General features: G+C 35.1%; 1 protein-coding gene and 1 pseudogene across 1 annotated transcript in view; one reads left to right on the top strand and one right to left on the bottom strand.

Annotated features, from left to right (window-relative positions):
- PIGK (phosphatidylinositol glycan anchor biosynthesis class K) overlaps positions 1-22461 on the top strand; it is a 134819-nt gene that overhangs the window by 17401 nt on the left and 94957 nt on the right. The window contains exon 4 of the mRNA XM_067726610.1: positions 21464-21599. Coding sequence (XP_067582711.1) covers positions 21464-21599 — 136 coding nt within the window. The remainder of the gene's footprint in view (positions 1-21463; positions 21600-22461) is intronic.
- LOC137212497 (protein tyrosine phosphatase type IVA 1 pseudogene) lies at positions 7702-8200 on the bottom strand (annotated as a pseudogene).

The raw sequence follows: 22461 nt of genomic DNA, 5'->3' as shown, positions 1-22461 counted from the left end.
ACACACATATGTTCCCACATCTCTTCCCTCCTGCGTCTTCCCCCCTCCTACCCTCCCCATCCCACCCCTCCAGTTGGTCACAAAGCACTGAGCTGATCTCCCTGTGCCATGCGACCACCTCCCACCAGCCATCCACCCCACGTTTGGTAGCATATATATGTCCATGCCACCCTCTCGCTTTTTGACAGTTATTTTTTATTCTGCTGTGGATTTGATCTTATACATAAGAAGATATTGTGTACGGGGGAACATTAATAAGATACTTCAGGAATTTTCTTGTATAATTTCTCATTAAAACAATATGGAGAAGGGCATGGTTATTACGGTTCATTGGAGGTGCTTGTGACTTTCCGATAAGGTAAGCCAAAATGGACCCCTACTTTTGGCCTCCTCCTCCATCCCCTCTGCAACACACATTCACTATCCACTGTCCACCATAATTCAGATACTGTGTTAGGGATTTTATAAAGAATTATTTATTCCTTGAACTTTTATGAGAGAATCCCCTCCCCTCCCTTTTTACATATTAAAAATGGTTACTCAGAATGGTTAAATGACTTGCTTAAGGTACATTAAAGGCACTGTTAAATAATAGAACCAGAATTTGAATTCAGGTGTTTGGACTTTATGGCTGGAGCATTTCAATTATTTCACAGCTATCTCCTTCCTAAGAAATTACAACAGGTAATATTTATGTAATATTTACAATTAGAGAATTCTTTTAATAACATGATCTCATGTTATTCTTATGACAGTCCTATAGAGGTTGGTAAAATTATGCACACTGATCATTTAATACCTTATTTAATTAAAAAGTGTATATCTACATGTTGAATGTGGTGCTTGTGAAAATCATTCATATTAATTGAATAATATAAGGAGCACCTTCCCATTTTCCTATTTTTTCCATAGTTTTTACTATTTTCTAAGTCTTCATGATTTCATGCTTCATGTACTTCATGCTTCTGTACTTCAGCAGCTTTGTAGCTGTTTATTCCCTGTCTCTAGTCTCTTTCCCCCTCCAGCCCATCCTACACACAGCTGTCAGAATTATCTTTCTCAGACACTGCTTTTATCTTTTAACTCCCACAATTAAGAACCTGCAGTGACTGTTGTTTCTCTAAAAAATCCAAAAATTTCAACCAGTGTTCAGTCTTTACTGCTTTGTTAATTACAAGTTACTATGTTCATTTGTTGATTTGTTATGATGTTTACTACATAATATTTATTCACTGTTATTTCTATTTTTTTTTAACCATTCATCCCACTTAGAACACTTAGAATATCCTCTGTGCTGTCCTTTCCTACCCATATAGCTTTCTTTCCTTTGTGTCACTATGTAGAACTTTGCAGAGTACCCTGTACATGGAGGTTACTGAATGATATTTTTTAAACCATTACAGTTAATTTATAAAATTTTCTCAATAATTAAATATATAGTTAAAACTTTATTACTGTTTTTATTTTATGATTTCACCTCCTTTTTTGTGGACAAAAGAACTGAATAGTAATAAATATGCTTTGTAAATAATTTGTGATATATTATCATAGTTATTGTCAAGATAATATTAACTCATGCCTTTGAGTGTTCTGCTTCTTGTCTTCTGTCATTTCCCAACAGTTTTTTTTTTCTCATATACTTTGTAAAACTACAAATAATAGTGTTTGAATATAGATACGTATTCTGAGCAGTCTGTCATTTTACTCTCACGTTGGCAGCTGATCTGTCTGCCACTCCACGTGATATTCTTGGTGAAGTGCATAATATCTTGAATAGGTAAACGTTTAGAATAGTTAAGAAGCTGAAATGTGCTCTGAGGAGGAGAATAGTGACAATGCTAAAAGGAGCATGTTGGCCACTGCTATCATTCTTTTATGTTTAGATAATAAGATCCATATTGAAGACTAAGGAGACCATTAAGGGTTTTATGGAGCAAAGGGGAAATTTCTTTATTAATTTGTAAATAGATAGAAGGGTTTTGGGCTGTTGAAGAAGTGAGAGATGCTTATTTTTCATCAATACCACAACGTCTTCATTCCTGACACTATCTTCATATCTGGGAATTTGATTTCCTTGACTTTGGTCTTCTTTTGAATTGTCTTGGGGTCTTGTTCTTCCATATTAAGTTTACAATCAACTTGTCAAGTTCTTAAAATCCTTTTGAGATTTTTATTTGCATTGCAGTGAGTTTTAGATTAATTTAGAGAGAATGGGCTTCTTTATGGTATTTTATCATTCAATTTTATAATTCAATTTATGAATAAGGTATATGTACATTTAATTATGTGTTTAACATCTTTCAACTAAGCTTTATAATTTTGTTTTTGTTTTTTAAAACATATTGGCTTTTTTTAAAAAATAAATTTATTTATTTATTTATTTATTTTTGGCTGCATTGGGTTTTCCTTGCTACGTGCAGGCTTTCTCTAGTTGCGGCGAGCAGGGGCTACTCTTTGTTGCGGTGTGTGGGCTTCTCATTGGGGTGGCGCTTCTCTTGTCATGGAGCACGGGCTGTAGACACGCAGGCTTCAGTAGTTGTGGCATGCAGGCCCAGTAGTTGTGGCTTGCGGGCTCTAGAGCACAGGCTCAGTAATTGTGGCACATGGGCTTAGTTGCTCCGCGGCATGTGGGATCTTCCCAGACCAGGGCTCGAACCCGTGTCCCCTGCATTGGCAGGTGGATTCTTAACCACTGCACCACCAGGGAAGTCCAAGCTTTATAATTTTTAGTTTTTGGTAGAATTTTTAGTTGTCATATTTTTTTGGTTGATACTATAAGTGGTACCTTTTAAAAATACATTTTCTTACTTCTGATGCACATGCAGTTGGTTTTTGTGTATTGTTCTAGCAACTCACTGAACTCTTATTAATTTTAATAATTTGACTGTAAATTCTCTTTTGGTAGCCATAAAACCTAAATGACAGTTTTCTTTCTTTAAAATCTTTGTACCATAAATTTTTATTCTTCAAAAGTTTTTCATATTTGAAAATTTGGGGATAAAAGTTGTCTTTAAAGACCTCAAAATTAGTAGTCCGGGGAAATCCTTTATTTTACACACGAGAAAAATGTGTTCCTGAGAGGTGAAGTGACGTTTAAGGTCAACAACTGTGTGGTGGCAGACCTAATGCTAGAATCCTTGTATAATGATTATATTATATTGTGTTGCCCAATTCATCAGTAGAAATAAGTGAAATATTGAAGAAAAAGGATAAATGAAAGCAATTAATTAAAAATAAGTATAACTGTTGATACATCTTAGGACGTTGATGTTTGCAGGATAACTCAGTATACTGGATTTACTATTGTAAATAGTAATCTAATAACCTTACCAAAATTACAGTAGCTTGTCTTCAGAGCTTTCTCCTATGATAAGCTTTCTTTAGAGCTGTCCATCTATTTTAGTTTGAAAATAACTCAGAAAATTATTTTTATTTTCACATTGGCCCTCCAATAGAGTGCACCTGTTGGCATCTTATGTCAAGTTTTTATGTCAGAATGTGCAATAACTTGATTTCCTAAGTATTTGTGATGGCCTTGTTAAATAGTCTTGCTGAATGATTATTTTAAAATCAATTATAAACCAATTTAAGATTCAGTGGCTTCCAAGGATTGTGTTGTAAATGCAAATAAATCACAAGTTAGATTGGAGGCATTTAGCATAATGTTTAAGAGTTCAAGCTCTTAAACTGTCTCTATTTGCTGATGACATACTATTATGTATAGAAGACACTGAAGAGACTCCACCAAAAAATTGTTAGAACTAATAAACAAAATCAGTAAAATTGCAGGATACAAAATCAATATATGAAAATCTCTTATGCCTCTACTAATAATGAACTATCAGAAAGAGAAATTAAGAAAACAGTTCCATCAAGAACAATAAAATACTTAGGAATAAATTTAACCAAGGAGGTAAAAGACCTGTATGCTGAAAACTATAAGACATTAATGAAAGAAACTGAAGAATACACAAATAAGTGGAAAGATAGTCTGTGTAAGAATTAATACTGTTAAAATGTCTGTACTACCTAAAGCAGTGTGTACTACCCAAGTGTCTGTACTACCGAGTGTAATCCATATCAAAATTCCAATGGCATTTTTCACAGAAACGGAAAAAACAACCCTAAAGTTTGTATAAAACCACAAAAGACCCCAAATAGCCAAAGCAGTCTTGAGAAAGAAGAAAAAAGCTGGGAGCGTCACACGCCCTGATTTCAAACTATATTAAAAAGCCATAATAATCAAAGCAGTATAGTATTGCATAAAAACAGATGCATAGACCAATGGAACAGAATAGAGAGCCCAGAAATAAATCCACACATATATGATCAGTTAGTTTACGACAGAGGAGCTAAAAATATACAATGGGGAAAGGACAGTCTCTTCAATAAATGGTGTTGGGAAAACTAAACAGCTACATGTAAAAGATTGAAATTAGAACATTTTCTCACACCATATATAAAAATAAACTTAAAATGGATTAAAGACTTGAACGTAAGACCTGAAACCATAAAACTCCTAGAGGAAAACACTGGCAGTAAGCTGTTTGATGTTGGTCTTGGTGATGATTTTTTGGATTTGACGTCAAAACCAAAGGCAACAAAAGCAAAAATCAGCAAGTGGGACTACATCAAACTAAAAAGCTTCTGTACAAAAGGAAACCATCCACAAAATGAAAAGGCAGTCTACTGAATAGGAGAAAATATTTGCAAATCATATGTCTGATAAGGGGTTAGTGATCAAAATATATAAAGAACTCGTAAACTCAATAGCAAAAAACCAAACAATCCAATCAAAAATGAGCAGAGGATCTGAATAGACATTTTCCAAAGAAGACATACGGCTGGCCAATAAGTACATGAAAAGGTGCTTAACATCATTAAGCATCAGGGAAATGCAAAGGAAACCACAATGAGATATTATTGTAAATAATCTAGAGATGATTTAAGGCACAGGGAGGATATTGCTGTGTAGGTTAACATGCAAATACCAAGTCATTTTATATAAAGAACTAGAACATCTGTGGATGTTCATAGGGATTCCTGGAACCAACCCCCTGCAGATACCCAGGAACAACTGTATTGGGGAACCAATAAAAGGAGCCTGATACGTTTGATGTCATATAACTTTGGGTAGGTGCTAGGTTGGTCTGAGAAATACGAAGGAAGAAAGACAGTTGGTGGGGGTGGGATACACACTAATTTAATTTACTTCTTTTCCTTTCTTCTTTCTTTTCTCCTTTCCTTCTTCCTCCTTCCCTTTCCAACCAACAAAATATGTATTGAGAGCATATGGTGTTTAGAATACACTTGCCAATTTTTGTAATTTCAACTGATGTGGGGATACAAGGAAGAGAAAAGGGTAGAGGAGTGAACTATAACTTCCATGAAAAACCTAAGTGCTTGGCTGGTGACAGTGGGAGTGACCTCAAAATAAGTCAGACTCAACTTGACATTTCAACATGGAAAGTGGTAATAATAAGTATTTCTAAGAAATTTCTGAGAACTTCTAGTGGAGAATTGATACAAACAATGTTGTAATTCTCTGTCATGTTATATCTGACTCAGGGATGTTAAAAGGATAAGTGAAATTAACATTTGTGAACATAATTTGATTTCTTTGTAGAAAAGTTATTTCACAGAGTTTTATATTAATGATTTCTAAGAATTTGACCTGAGCATGAGTGGGAGATTACTCAATTCAGTAAAAGGTACCCTGACATTAAATCCTTATACCTACCCATTAACTTATATTTAATTATATCCATCTCCAAGGCTTCAAATCATGAAATTCAGATATGTTATTTCAGAAAGTAAAACCCATATTAATCAGAACTTAATTTACCTAAACTGTCAGTTTTTTTCTACCATACTGGAAGCAAAGGACAATCAAATAAAATCATATTAGGGAGCTTGTTCTACAAATATATTTTCAGATTTATTCTCGACAAGTAAAAGCTAACTTAATATTCTGTACTTTTTCTATCTATTTTGTTATATTTAATAATAGATATTCAAAAGTTAGCTTTGATATACGGATAAAGATTTTTATTTAGTAGATTGATTATACTTATACAAGAAAGTAGTTTAGATATTGTCTTTTTTTTTTTTCCATTTCATTATTTATTTAGATGTTTAGCTCTCGCACTAGGTTTTTACAAACTGGTGAACACTGACAAATTATTTGTCTCATAGAACTATAACTACATATTACAAGACGATATAAGTATGTGGTCAAACTAACATTAATATACATCACCATTTGATCAGTTTCATAATAAACTATCAAGTATCCAAGTATTGAGTTACACAGCTCAAAATGCATAGAAAAATTAGATGTCTGCTCAGTTCACTAGCAGAAACCCACTTTAAAAAAAAATGATTTATTTATTTATTTTTGGCTGCATTGGGTCTTCACTGCTGTGCACAGGAGTTATCTAGTTGGGGCAAGCAGGGACTACTCTTCGTTGCAGTGCTTGGGCTTCTCATTGTGGTGGCTTCTCTTGTTGCAGAGCACGGGCTCAGTAGTTGTGGCTCGCGGGCTCCAGAGCGCAGGCTCAGTATTTGTGGCACATGGGCTTAGTTGCTCCGTGGCATGTGGGATCTTCCCAGACCAGGGATTGAACCCTTGTCCCCTGCATTGGCAGGCGGACTCTTAACCACTGCGCCACCAGGGACATCCCCACTTCTTTTTTTTAAAAGGGAGGTTGGGAAGAGAAGAAATAAAAGCACATTTCAAACAAAAATAATAGCTGGTAAACAACTTCCAGTAGGTATGGAAAAATAACAAGAATTTCAAATATTTTATGACTAAGAATTAGCTACAATAACAAAACATCTTTATCTTTAAAAAATATTTACTAAATTAAAGAGCATATTCTACATATTCTATACAAGGTAAAGGCAGTATCTTACTAGAAATATTTAATAGCCCTCTCCTGTTCCTTTTTAGGCTCTTCCTGTTAAGTGGAACACAAAAGTGCAAACATTAAAATAATTGTAAAGCTTTTTTGCTTGGAGATGTTAAAGATATACTTCTATATACAATGTAGCTTTTCAAAATGTAGATTTTCCATAACAGCACAAATGATATTTATGGAAAGATATTAAATAACACCATATGACTTGGTAAAAAATTTAACAAAAATCAATGGTTATGCAAACCTGATGTATACTGGTATGAATGTGGGCAAATGTAAATGTAAAGTGAGCAAGGAAATAACTATATAGGCCCTGCTTTCAATGTAAGAAATGACTGAAACAGTAAACCACATAAGATCTAGAGTATTCTTAGTTCCTAAGGTTTTAGTTCTATATGATAATAAAAAACATACAAGTGTTACACTGGATATCTTGGTACCTAATCTTCCTAAATTTCTTATGCATTGAAAAGATTCTGGCATGGGAATAGATTTAAAGACTTATAACTCAGTACTGCATGAGTTCAGGAATTGGAACAAATGATAAACAAATTTGAAATGCTGAACAGCAAGAATCTTTTGCTAAGTGTCCAAATACGTTGATCGTAACCTAAACATAGAAGTTCTGTCAAGCAGGTAAACTGGTAAAATTGCTTTTCAATACTCTTGTAAAAGCTTCATTAGACTTGTTCACTGAGCCAACTTCTTGGCTAATATGTGCAACAAATTAGGTCCTGTTTGAAGTTCTACTTCCAAAACAACAGCATCAGACACCTCAGTTTTATTGACCATTGAAGTCTTTGCAGCACAAACACATTTGAGAATGATACTTCTCTAAGTACAAAAGTTGCTTGATGTTAAAATCTCCATGCTGCTTTTGTTTTCTGACCTGTACTGCATCTTCCTGTTTCATTCTGCCATCTATTAATGCTAGGGCAACAAGCAGTGGAGCTGTTCCAAGGCTTGCAACACGGTGAACAGCAGTATAGTAACCAGGTTCTTCATAAAACTTGATTTCACAAGACATAACTAGCCATCAACAGTAAGGTTGGATGGTGGTGCACCTTCATGAAAAGGCCAGTCAAGAACATGGATGCCTTCTTTTTCCATAAGAGCAGTGTCGTCGTACATTGCTTCACATACTCTTACTATTGTGGTAATCCATATTTCTTAAGTTTCTCAATAGCTTTGTTCAAGGTCTCTTTGGTTGGATTGTGTATAATAAGAAAAATGTTTTTGTATGTGCCTTCAGTGGGAGTTGGGCAGTTCATGCAAGACATGTTAATTTAGTCAAAAAATACTCATTAGGGCTATGAAAGAATTAAACAAATTGAATACAGAAATGATGTAAAGAAACTTCAGCTTATTCCACTTGAAATTCTCAGTGCTTTGAGTATGAAGTTGGGAATAATGGGGAATGAGATGAACCACCTAAGAAGAAGAAAGTCTTCAATCCTGTAATACTGAGCAACAGAGAGGAAGTGTTTTGAGGCTCACCCTGTCTAGGTCAGAACTGGAAAATGCTCTGTGGATTTCAGTTCAACACTTTTGTGTCCAGGTAACTGCTCTTATGCGGCTTCTTGATGGAGGTGGTAATGAATTTCTACAGCTCTTATGTCCTCATAAAGGTCATGCTGTGCTTGGCAGTAATCTTCACTGACCTTCAGAAACTCCGTAAATGTGTGATGACAGAAAGGATTATGTTTACTCATTGAAAACTGTGGCCTAATCATGCAGTGGGTACCAAAGTGGCAGCGACACAGGCAGCTGCGGTTGCAGCGCAGGGCGGGGCTCCGTGGTGGTCGGTTGCAGGGTGGAGACAGTGCAGGTGTTGACAGGCAGCAGGCAGGTATTGGGTTTTGAAAAATAGTTGAAATCAGAACGTTCCATTCCCCAAGCATTCTTTGTCTGATTTTATCATTATTAAAAGAAGACTTTGGGAATATTTTTCAGTTTTTTTAAAGGTGAAAACAGACTTAAAATCTGTAGCTCTAAAATTAAATGATTTGCATATTTAAAGTTTTAAAAATATTTGTAATGAAGTTTAAAGGATAAATTTCATTGAGTCATGAACAATGGAAATACTGAAATGAGATTTTTATGAGGAAGGTGATGTCCCCTTAATATTTGTTGATGCGAATATAGAAATTATTACAGATTTTCTTTTGGCTCTGCTCACTATTTGGGAGTGAAAGTGGAGTGAAAGGCAATGTATTCCATTCTGCCAAAGAATGTAGTAATGGGTGGAAAGTGTGTGGACTTTGAAATCAAATCTCATCTCTTCTGCTTACTAGTCATGCAGCTTTGGGCAAGTGATCTGCCCTCGCTGAATTTCCTTATCTTTAGAATGGAGACAATAATAGTCTTCACGGGATTGTTGTGATTTAGTGAGAATTAAGTATCGGAAAAGACTGCAGCACAATGCCTGTCACACAGTAAACTCAACAAATATTTGTTTCCATCATCTTGTCATCTTACCTTGTTTCCATTTTTCCATAGCTTCTAATCTTATGTTTTTATAATCTTATTGAAATATGAACTCCAAAGTTGATAACTTGGGTAAAATAGTAAGTGTACAATTTAATATGGAATGGTTAAATCAAATTTATGTCAGTTAACACCATTATAATGCTTTAAAAATTGTTGAAATATATTAAATTGAGATTTATTATTATCTTCCAGTTAATTATCCTTTTGTCTGTCATAGTCTCCATTTATATTTTTCCTCTTTGATTTTTGTCCTAGTTGACTTTTTGATCGAATTGAAGAACAGAAGTGGTAGTAAAATACTCTTCACTATCCGTATTGTGTCTCTGTATTTTATTCTTTGCCAAATAGATTTAAAAAAACTGATAAAAGTGATACCTCAGAAGCATAGCCATCCAAGTCTTCTTAAAGAAAAGAATATCTGAACTTAATTCTTAAGAATATCTTTCTTAGTGCCCAGAGAAATTAAGAGGACCTTTTCATTTACTTGCTATTCGAGAATAGAAATGTACCAGAGAAGGCTTATTAATGATGTTTGCATATATTTTGCACGCAAAATGTGCAGTTCAGGCATTGTGGTCAAGTCCTAGGAAACTTTGTAGCATCCTAGTGAGGTTACATATAGACTGCTAAAATCTACTGATGTTAAGCAAGATTCCAAGATACTTGTCATAAAAGTAGATGAGTTGGGGAGACTGATTAGGTCAGTACAGACCATTACTGGAAAAATAACAAAAGTAAAATTTTTGTTAAACATGAGAATATGAGAAAGATTGCATATATTGATTTCCATTATGATGGATTGTATACAATATATCCAATTGTATCCTGTGTCTTTTGACAAAAGTAGGTTATACTAGATCAGTGGATGCAATATTCTTTTTTTTTCTTTTATTAACTTTATTAACTGAATGTTGCCAGTGAATTTAAAATGTTATTTTTTCTGAACAACTAAATACAGAGCTCAATACCTTTAATTGTTCTTCGAATTAACTGCATTTGATCCAGTACTTTAAATTTTACAAACTGCTTCATAACACTCTACTCAGGTTATTTCTGTTTCATTAGTATGTCATTTATTGCACAAAGCTTAATATTATGCTTTATTTATTTATCACACATTCCTCTGATAAAAATAGACAAATAATTTCTAGAGGGAATGGTAAGGTAAGAAAGTTTTATCTAATATTGATGACTGTTTTTCCAGGAAACCACTAGCATCTAATGCTATTACAGCTAGAATAAAAAAACAAATTTAGTGGACCCCAATAAATGCACCTTTGGGTCATGCCAGTCTTATTATTATGCACATTTTACACTGAATTTAACCATTCACTAGGAAACCAAAATGGAAACTTTTGAGTACAAGCAATTTTTTAGCTTTTCCTTATTACTAACTCATCGTTATTGTTATTAGAATAGTAATATTAGTACACCTTTTCAAATATGCCAATTTAAAAAATTTGTAAAAAAAGCCTTTTAGTTTTCTCTTTTAAAAATTGGAACACCATCTACCCCCAATTTCCTATATATATGCCTTTTAAAAATATTTTGCCAGTTATTTTCCCCTATCTAGATCTTATTTTCTTTCTTCCTTTTTTTAAATTAACATCTTTATTGGAGTATAATTGCTTTACAATGTTGTGTTAGTTTCTGCTATATAACAGAGTGAATCAGCTATATGTATACATATATCCCCATAGCCCCTCCCTCTTGCGTCTCCCTCCCACCCTCCCTATCCCACCCCTCTAGGTGGTCACAAAACACTGAGCTGATCTCCCTGTGCTATGTGACTGCTTCCCACTAGCTATCTATTTTACATTTGGTAGTGTATATATGTCAGTGCTACTCTCTCACTTCATTCCAGCTTACTCTTCCCCCTCCTTGTGTCCTCAAGTCATTCTCTACGTCTGCATCTTTATTCCTGTCCTGTCCTGCCCCTAGGTTCTTCAAAACCAGTTTTTTTTTTTTTTTTTTTAGATTCCAGATATATGTATTAGCATACGGTATTTGTTTTTCTCTTTCTAACTTACTTCACTCTGTATGACAGTCTCCAGGTCCACGCACCTCACTACAAATAACTCAATTCGTTTCTTTTTATGGCTGAGTAATGTTCCATTGTATATATGTGCCACATCTTCTTTATCCATTCGTCTGTCGATGGACACTTAGGTTGCTTCCATGTCCTGGCTATTGTAAATAGAGCTACAATGAACATTGTGGTAATGACTCTTTTTGAATTATGGTTTTCTTAGGGTATATGCCCAGTGGTGGGATTGCTGGGTCATATGGTAGTTCTATTTTTAGTTTTTTAAGGAACATCCATACTGTTCTCCATAGTGGCTGTATCAAGTTACATTCCACCATCATTGCAAGACGGTTCCCTTTTCTCCACACACCCTCTCCAGCATTTATTGTTTGTAGATTTTTTGATGATGGCCATTCTGACAGGTGTGAGGTGATACCTCATTGTAGTTTTTTTTTTTTTTTTTTTTGCGGTATGCGGACCTCTCACTGTTGTGGCCTCTCCCATTGCGGAGCACAGGCTCCAGATGCGCAGGCTCAGTGGCCATGGCTCACGGGTCTAACCGCTCCGCGGCACATGAGATCTTCCCGGACTGGGGCACGAACCCGTGTCCCCTGCATCGGCAGGCGGACTCTTAACCACTGCGCCACCAGGGAAGCCCCTCATTGTAGTTTTGATTTACATTTCTCTAATGATTAGTGATGTTGAGCATTCTTTCATGTGTTTGTTGGCGATCTGTATATCTCCTTTGGAGAAATGTCTGTTTAGGTCTTCTGCCCATTTTTGAATTGAGTTGTTTGTTTTTTTGATATTGAGCTGCATGAGCTGCTTGTAAATTTTGGAGATTAATCCTTTGTCAGTTGCTTTGTTTGCAAATATTTTCTCCCATTCTGAGGATTGTCTTTTCGTATTGTTTATGGTTTCCTTTGCTGTGTAAAAGTTTTTAAGTTTCATTAGGTCCCATTTGTTTATTTTTGGTTTGATTTCCATTTCTCTAGGAGGTGGGTCAAAAAGGATCTTGCTCTGATTTATGTAATAGAGTGTTCTGCCTATGTTTTCCTCTAAGTGTGTTATAGTGTCTGGTCTTACATTTAGGTCTTTAATCCATTTTGAGTTTATTTTTGTGTATGGTGTTAGGGAGTGTTCTAATTTCATTCTTTTACATGTAGCTGTCCAGTTTTCCCAGCACCACTTATTGAAGAGGCTGTCTTTTCTCCATTGTATATTCTTGCCTCCTTTATCAAAAATAAGGTGTCCATATGTGCGTGTGTTTATCTCTGGGTTTTCTATCCTGTACCATTGATCTATATTTCTGTTTTTGTGCCAGCACCATACTGTCTTGATTACTTTAGCTTTGTAGTATAGTCTGAAGTCAGGGAACCTGATTCCTCCAGCTCCGTTTTTCATTCTGAAGATTGCTTTGGCTATATGGGGTCTTTTGTGTTTCCATACAAATTGTGAAACTTTTTGTTCTAGTTCTGTTAAAAATACCATTGGTAGTTTGATAGGGATTGCATTGAAACTGTAGATTGCTTTGGGTAGTATAATCATTTTCACAGTGTTGATTCTTCCAATCCAAGAACATGGTATATCTCTCCATCTGTTTGTATCATCTTTAATTTCTTTCATCAGTGTCTTATAGTTTTCTGCATACAGGTCTTTTGTCTCCTTAGGTAGGTATATTCCTAGGTATTTTATTCTTTTTGTTGCAGTGGTAGATGGGAGTTTTCCTTAATTTCTCTTTCAGATTTTTCATAGTGTATCGGAATGCAAGAGATTTCTGTACATTAATTTTGTATCATGCTACTTTACCAAATTCTTGATTAGCTCTAGTAGTTTTCTGGTAGCATCTTTAGGATTCTCTATGTATAGTATCATGTCATCTGCAAACAGTGACAGCATACTTCTTTTCCAATTTGATTCCTTTTATTTCTTTTTCTTCCCTGATTGCTGTGCCTAAAACTTCCAAAACCGTGTTGAATAATAGTGGTGAGAGTGGGTAACCTTGTCTTGTTCCTGATCTTAGAGGAAATGGTTTCGGTTTTTCGCCATTGAGAACGATGTTGGCTGTGGGTTTGTCATATATGGCCTTTATTATGTTGAGGTAGGTTCCCTCTATGCCCATTTTCTGGAGAGTTTTTATAATAAATGGGTGTTGAATTTTGTCAAAAGCTTTTTCTGCATTTATTGAGATTATCATGCGGTTTTTATGCTTCAGTTTGTTAATACGGTGTATCACATTGATTGATTTGTGTATATTGAAGAATCCTTGTGTTCCTGGCGTGAACCCCACTTGATCATGGTGTATGATCCTTTTAATGTGCTGTTGGGTTCTGTTTGCTAGTATTTTGTTGAGGATATTTGCATCTATGTTCATCAGTGATATTGGCCTGTAGTTTTCCATCTTGTTTAATGTGTCATTTAAAGCTTGTGTTTCCTTATTGATTTTCATTTTGGATGATATGTCCATTGGTGAAAATGGGGTATTAAAGTCCCATGTTATTTCTGTGTTACTGTCGATTTCCACTTTTATGGTTTTTGGCATTTGCCTTATGTATTGAGGTGCTCCTCTGTTGGATGTATAAATATTTACAATTGTTATATCTTCTTCTTGGATCGATCCCTTGATCATTATGTAGTGTCCTTTTTTGTCTCTTATAATAGTCTTTATTTTAAAGTCTACTTTGTCTGATATGAGTAGTGCTACTCCAGCTTTCTTTTGATCTCCATTTGCATGGAGTATCTTTTTCCATCCCCTCACTTTCAGTCTGTATGTGTCCCTAGGTCTAAAGTGGGACTTTTGTAGACAGCATATATATGGGTCTTGTTTTTGTATCCATTCAGCCAGTCTGTGTATTTTGGTTGGAGCATTTAATCCATTTACATTTAAGGTAATTATTGATATGTATGTTCCTGTTACCATTTTCTTAATTGTTTTGGGTTTGTTTTTGTAGGTCTTTTCCTTCTGTTGTGTTTCCTCCCTAGAGAAGTTCCTTTAGCATTTATTATAAAGTTGGTTTGGCGGTGCTAAATTCTCTTAACTTTTGCTTGTCTGTAAAGGTTTTAATTTCTCCGTCAAATCTGAATGAGAACCTTGCTGGGTAGAGTAATCTTGTTTGTAGGATTTTCCCTTTCATCACTTTAAATATGTCCTGCCACTCCCTTCTGGCTTGCAGAGTTTCTGCTGAAAGATCAGCTGATAACCTTATGGAGATTCCCTTGTATATTATTTGTTGCTTTTCCCTTGCCGCTTTCAATATTTTTTCTTTGTATTGAATTTTTGATAGTGTAATTAATATGTGTCTTGGAGGGTTTCTCCTTGGATTTATCCTGTATGGGACTCTCTGTGCTTCCTGGACTTGATTGACTATTTCCTTTCCCATGTTAGGGAAGTTTTCAACTATAATCTCTTCAAATATATCCTCAGTCCCTTTATTTTGCTCTTCTTCTTCTGGGACCCCTATAATTCAAATGTCGGTGCCTTTAATGTTGTCCCAGAGGCTGTCCTCATTTCTTTTCATTCTCTTTTCTTTATTCTGCTCTGCGGTAGTTATTTCCACTATTTTATCTTCCAGGTCACTTATCTGTTCTCCTGCCTCAGTTATTCTGCTATTGATTCCTTGTAGAGAATTTTTAATTTCATTTATTTTTTTGTTCATCATTGTTTGTCAGCTCTCTAGTTCTTCTAGGTCCTTTTAAACGTTTCTTGTATTTTCTCCATTCTATTTCCAAGATTTTGGATCATCTTTACTATCATTACTCTGAATTCTTTTTCAGGCAGACTGCTTATTTCCTCTTCAGTCATTTGGTCTGGTGGGTTTTTACCTTGCTCCTGCATCTGCTTCTCATTTCTTTGTCTTCTCATTTTGTTTAACTTACCGTGTTTGGGGTCTCCTTTTCACAGGCTGCAGGTTCGTAGTTCCTGTTGTTTTTGTCATCTGCCCCCATTGGCTAAGGTTGTTTCAGTGGTTTGTGTAGGCTTCCTGGTGGAGGGGACTGGTGCCTGTGTTCCTGTGGGTTGGGCTGGATCTTATCTTACTGGTGGGCAGGGCCGTGTCCAATGGTGTTTTTTGGGGTGTCTGTGACCTTATTATGATTTTAGGCAGCCTCTCTGCTAATGGGTGGGCTTGTGTTCCTGTCTTGCTAGTTGTTTGGCATGGGGCGTCCAGCTCTGGAGCTTGCTGGCTTTGGGTGGAGCTGGGTCTTAGCTTTGAGACAGGGATGTCTGGGAGAGCTCTCACTGGTTGATATTATGTGGGGCTGAGAGGTCTCTGGTGGACCAGTGTCCTGAATTCTGTTCTCCCACCTCAGAGGCTCAGGCCTGATCCCTGGCTGGAACACCAGTACCCTGTCAGCCACATGGTAATCATTCTTTCCAGTGGTGGACCAACAGTGAGACAGGGAGAGTGGTTTGTCCAAGCTAAAATCCAGCTGGAGGAGGTCATGGAGAGGACATAACGGCTGGTTGAACAGAGAGGTGGACGCAGGCAATTCCGTGACTTGACTGTTGGGTTAGTGGAGGCGCCTTCCCCACAGCAACATTCGTTATTTTGACCATTTCTGTGAGCCATCCAAAAGGTTCGAGAAATATAATAACTTGTAGTTTTGCTAATATAATGCACAGATTTGAATTTCAAGCCTTGAAGCTGGTGTGCTTGACTAAGTCAGTAAATTAAATAGTTAGTGGGAAGGTGAGCAATGGAAAACAGGAAAAAAGAGATGGAAAACTTGTCTACACAATACTAATTTTAGCTCTGATAAGAGAAGGGAAGGAGTGGATGGGGCACCTCTGCTGCTTACCTCCTCCTCCATTATAGGAAGAGTGGTTAATATTGGGCAGTGTTTGGAAGCAGAGATAAGAGCAATCAAGACTTAGGTGTAGGCTATAGGTTCAGGTGCAGATGGCTGAGAGTGAAAATGGCAGGCTTGGTGGCTGAAAAGACGTTGGTGAGAGAAGGGCCAGTAACAGGATGTAATCCCAATGCCTTTCTGTAAGAAGAGAGTCAGGGGCTTTAGAGAATTGATTGGAGAATGTCTAGAACATTAGCCTCTGTATCTCTTTGATGTTCTGTTCTCTGACTTTTGCATTTAAGTGGACATTTAAATTTTTCAGTTATACCTTACTACTTTTAAAGGAGAAATTACATACCCTAGTGCTGTTCTTCAATTTAAGAGTTTGCTATGGTCTCTGGATGGTTCCATTTAGAATTTCAAGGGCCTATTTTATGTTAGTTATTTGCCGTAAATATTGAACAGCAATAATGAGTGCATGCATTTAACTTAATTATCTGAGTTGATTAAATTATCAATATAAAACAAAACACACCATTAAATTCTTTCAAATTCCAGTTCACATAGTGTCAGGGTAATGCAGAATTACTAAAAGCAAAGGTTCATGTCACACAAAATGGGTTTGACTTCAAACTCCACTACTTACTAGCTGTGTGACCTGGGACATGTTACTTAACTTCTTTGTGCCTCAGTTTCATAACCTGTAAAACAGGTATGATAATAATATGTATCTTGGAAATAATGTATGAGATAATGCCTGTAATGTGCTTATTTTATTAGTGCAATGCTGGAGATATACCAAGTGCTCAATAAATGTTATTTATTATTGTATTATACTAAACCCCATGTGACTTACATATATGAGCCTATAGCTACCTAGCTCAACCCTTATGTAACATGTTTGTTGCTGTTGAGTTCCTGTCTCTGCAGTGCAGTTTTTTGAGTTTTATTTCTAATAATATAAGGGCAGAATACCTGGTATCATATAGTCTTACAATGCCAAATATTTACAATTTGGCAAATTGAAAGTAATTCGGAAAGTCTTTATGGTCCAACATCTGTGGCTAGCAGATTTGTTATGATTAGTTTTGTAGAGCATTGGTGGCGAGATTTGTTAACTTGGCGATTCCTCAAGACATGGAAGAAAAGGAAGAAGAAAAGCCAAAAGTAAATTACTCTGGCATCAAGCTAACAATTATATAACAAAATTTGTTGAATTGCTTGGTCCCGTAGTCATTAGATTGCTGCAGAAGAGGTAACCCACAGAACATTCTGAATAATTTATGTCAGGAAAAAAAAGTAACACTTATGAGCAGAAACTCAGAGATTTAAGAGAGCATCAAAGATCTCTGTGATCCTCAAATCCTCAGTTGCTTTAATTTCAACTACTATTCTAGATTGGGATGATGATATTGAAGATAAGCTTGGTGTAGGTTGCTAAAGATGCTCTAAGGTAGTATTATCTGATTAGTAGCATGGTTAAAGAATGTATAGCAATTTTAAGTGAATGGTTTAAAAACATTTTCACCAATACAGTAATTTATTTAAATTTCATTTAGTGAAAAATTTTTCTTATGGTAATACCAGCCTGTTATAAATGAAAAGTTATGCTTTTTGAAACGTCATACTCTAATGGTCTAGAGCAGTGAAAGATTATCTATTTAAAATGTTTTTTTTTTTTTTTTTTTACCCATTGGTTACTGGTTCCTGACTGGGCCAAGGAAGAATTTCAGGGAGGAGGGTAAAGAATGGCCGAGCAGCCCTGATACAGGGCTTACCTGTTCCTTCAATGTTAGACAAACATAATAATGGGAAAGGATTTATTTCAGACCATTTTCCACTCACATATGTTTCTAGAACTGGGTTTCATGCCTTCTTTTTTGAGAGGTATTAAAATTTCTTTTTCATTTTGATGATCTTTAAAATCTATTTAAGCATGATCAGGGTACTCTATTGGATCAGACACCAAATAGTGGTAAGGGAAGAAAATTTTAGCAGTTTCTTTATGTTTCTTTTTTTTAATCTATAAAAGAATGAAGTTGTGCTTCACTAATATTTATTATATATATTTGAAATAGCAAATACATATGACTTACAAATTAGTAGATATATATATATATACATGTGTGTCCTCACATTTTTTTTAACTAACAGGAGTGAGTGTATGATTTAAACAATGTGGAAACTACTTATATAAATAACCACTGTATTTGTTTCAAACCCAGTTTGAACTTTATACAATTTCAGTGCTCACCTTTTGGTTTTGTGCTGAGAGAAGGCCATACCATATGCTTTGTTGTGTGATGTAGGTTTTGCTGGGCCTTGAGTAAAGTGTGAGAGTTGAGTCATCACACATGGTAGTAGAGGATTGCCAAACTGTAAGAATATCATATTTTTCTATCAGTTGGATATATTTGAGGGATTTTTGTCTTAATTTTAATAAGATAACAAAGCAACTTGCTATCGTTATTTATAGGAATGTAGTAGTGTGTCTTCAATACCCACTCAGTGAAGACTTAAATAACTGCTGTGATGTTAACCTGATATTCAGGTGAAAAAGGCACTTTAAGGAGATAACAAGTTAGATCTCATGATAACTGGTGTCCAAAGAGTGTTTGTTGGCAAAAGCCTTAGTTAAATGTAAGATCTGATTATCCTGAACAGTAAACAGAGCATGGAAATTATGAATGGCATTTTGTGCAACATACTTTTGTGAACAGATATATTCTATATCATAAAATTATATAGTAGTGTGGATGTCAAAATATAGAAAAAAATGAAGTGTAGAACCAGGCCTGAAGTTAACCTCTTTCTCCTGTTAAATATAACAGCAGTCATTTAATTTCAGCAAAATAACATCATCCTTCAAATGGAATTAATGTTCTTAGAATATTATTAGTTTAGTAGTTTATAATTTTTAGTACTTTATAATTTTGTATTTATTTTTAGTTTTGTAAGAAATATAAGCCTAAGGAGTTTATTTTCATGTATATATTTAAGTATCATTTTACAAATAATTTTATGCTTGGGCCAGGTGAAAGGGTTTTTTTTCTCCAGAAAAGAGTTCTGAACTTTCAGAAACAGTGCATTAGAATATGTGGTTGAATTTCTAAACCTTTGAAAATTCAGTCTGTTTTCTGTCCTGTTTTTTATTTATTATCTACAGATATAATGAATTTTTTTTTAATTTATTTTTTTTTTGTGGTACGCGGGCCTCTCACTGTTGTGGCCTCTCCCGTTGCGGAGCCCAGGCTCCGGACGCTCAGGCTCAGCGGCCATGGCTCATGAGCGCAGCCGCTCCGTGGCATGTGGGATCTTCCCGGACCGGGGCATGAACCCGTGCCCCCTGCATTGGCAGGAGGACTCTTCAACCACTGCGCCACCAGGGAAGCCCTATAATGAATTTTTTAATGATATATTGATTATGTTAACCAAAGGTTATAGTGTTGATTGAATTTATAATTTTAAGCTGAAGTGACTACTTCTTTATGAAATTGACATTGTATAGATATTAAGTAATCATTTCATTTCAAGGAACGAAATTAACCTTCAACCAAAAACATGACCTAAAGGAATATTTTTATTTTTATATTGAGATTTATAGGTCAGTTCATTCTTGTTTAATAGTGGCTTATAACAGAAAAGATATGATTGATAATAACAATATAAATCATTTTAAGTTATTAAAATGCGAAGATATATTTTCCATTTTAAGAGGAATAACTTTCACCATTCTGTGAGTATGAATCAGTAACAGCTGAAGATCTGATCTTTGAATGTGGCAGTGTTGGAACCCTTTCAAAATAGAAACCTAGCCAATTTTCAAGAAAAATCACAGTGTTTCAGTTCTGAACTTTAATGTATTTGGACCATATGCAGCAGAACATTTTCTTCTTGCTATCTCTTGCCAAACTAATTACATATGCCACATTAATTTTTCCCTTATGTTTGGGAAGCTCAAGTATATTGTAGAATAAAGAATTGCCTGATTCATGTTCACCAGTTTTAATGGAAAGATCAAGAGGAGAAGCATTTAATTAAAGAGAGACTTTGTAATTTTCTCTCAAAGAAAATAAAAGCAAAAATGAAAATGTTTCATTCACTCAATGAATGTTCATTGAATACCTACTATATGCCAAGCTGTATTACTAAGCCTGAGTGATACAGTGGTGAACAGGACAGATAAAAGCCCCTGCCCTCAGAGAGATGCTCATATTCTAATGGGAGGGGGTAGTGGGAGAAGATGGGGATTTCAGATTCGTAAATGACCTATAGGAAAGAAAACTTGAAGTGAAAATAGAGTACCTTAGCTGAGATTTGAATGATATGAAGATTTGGGAGGAGAGAAATCTAAATTTGGTCAGTAGCCCCTGAATTGGGAAAGGCTTGGCATATTCCTGGAACAGTATGGAAGTAACATCGTGAACATGGATGCTAGGGGCTGAAGTTAGAGAGACAGACAGAGACCACATTGAGCCTTTTAGACCATGTAAGGAATTTCTGTTTTCCTCTAATTATAATGGGGAGTTCTTGAACGGTTTTAAGTGAGAAAGTTTAGTGATTTGACTTGTTTAAGGAAGGTCACTCTGGTGGCTATAAGGGGAATGAACCATGGGAGGGTGAGAGTGGAAGTGGGAAGCCAGGTGGGAGCTAATCCAGCACCTAGTCCAGCATCATCTAGAGATGATGGTGGCTGGTGTCAGGGAGATGGAGTGGAGCCAGTGAAGAATGACTGCATTGGAGATGTGTTCCTGTGGTACAGTGATTACACTTGCTGATGAATTGCATGTTTTCATACTTAAGCATTTGAGATTCTGAAAAGTAGATTCTTTGGAATATCATAGTTTAACTCAGTAAGTCTTGAGAGTTTCAAATATTATTAAAATTGAAAAAAATGTTTTGGGAGGACAGTGTAGCTCCTTCATCTTAGCTTCCTTTTGCTATATGGCATAAAGTATACTCTGTTGGGAAAAAAAATTAAGTAAGTTAATTTCAAGTTCTGCGGATAAGTTCGTGACAGATTGTTCTAATTTCTCGACTTTAAAACTTATACTACATAAAGATATGAAAAAAATAATTAAAGCTCTTTTAAATATGTCCTCAATAATTATTTTGAGTTAATTTTAATAAAGAAAGAATGAAGATAATTACCATATTATATAAATAGAATATATTTGTTTTTACCTTTCTGGTTTTATTTAAATAGTACACTATATTTACTGAAAATTTTTTTTCCTAGTCACATTGTTCTGATGCTTGCAGATGATATGGCATGCAACCCTAGAAATCCTAAACCAGCTACAGTGTTTAGTCACAAGAATATGGAATTAAATGTGTATGGAGATGATGTGGAAGTGGATTATAGAAGTTATGAGGTAAATTGTTTAGTTTAGCAACAGTTTTGAAATATTTTCACTTTTAAGCTTTAAAATAGTGGTAGAATAAAATAATCTTATTCTTTTTCTTTAAACTTTGTACATGATTGTCACTGAAACCTTGCTATAATTCTGTTTCTGGAGTTCATATTAAGGAAACAATATATGAATAAAACTATCACAGCATGAATATTTCATATATGTATCTAGGATAGAACAACTTTATCTTGGCTTCTATATTAGAGTATTTTATTGATGTTTAATGTATCAACATTCTTTTATAGTAAGTATATTCTTTGTTTTTCATATTTGATCTAAAATTTCAAGTTTTATATTTTTAGTAAGTATATTGTGAAAATACTAAAGTGACTAACACTACTTAGAGGTAATCACTTTTAATATGCTTCCAGTGTTTTTAGCATGTATGATTAAAAATAAAAATGTAAATTTGGAAAAATGGCATTATACTATATTTTCTCCCTTTGAAACTTCATTTTAAATTTAATAAATTGTATGTTTAAAATTTGAAGTCTTCCTTGATGAAGTCTTCCTCAATAATCCTTCCCCTTTTACCAAGTTTACCAAAAGTAAGACACAATTTCCCATGTTCCCAGACCTGTTTTGAAGCAATTTAAAAAGAATATCTTTTCCCAGGCTGTAAGCTGCTTGAGAACATGGCCTGTATCTTATGTATCTTACACCTAGAGAGTTCCTGTAACCTTCTGAAGGCACTCAAAAATGTTTGTTCAACAGTTAAATGTTTATGAATGCTGGACTTTTAATTGTTTATTTAGTCATTATAAAATGTAGACCAAATACTTCCCTTCCTTATTAGCTAACAAGAAGTCCTGTTAAAGAAAAA

This window comes from Pseudorca crassidens, chromosome 2, assembly GCF_039906515.1.
Source record: "Pseudorca crassidens isolate mPseCra1 chromosome 2, mPseCra1.hap1, whole genome shotgun sequence".
NCBI lineage: Eukaryota > Metazoa > Chordata > Mammalia > Artiodactyla > Delphinidae > Pseudorca > Pseudorca crassidens.
Note: the sequence above shows the minus strand (reverse complement) of the source record. Positions and strands in the feature narration are given on the sequence as shown.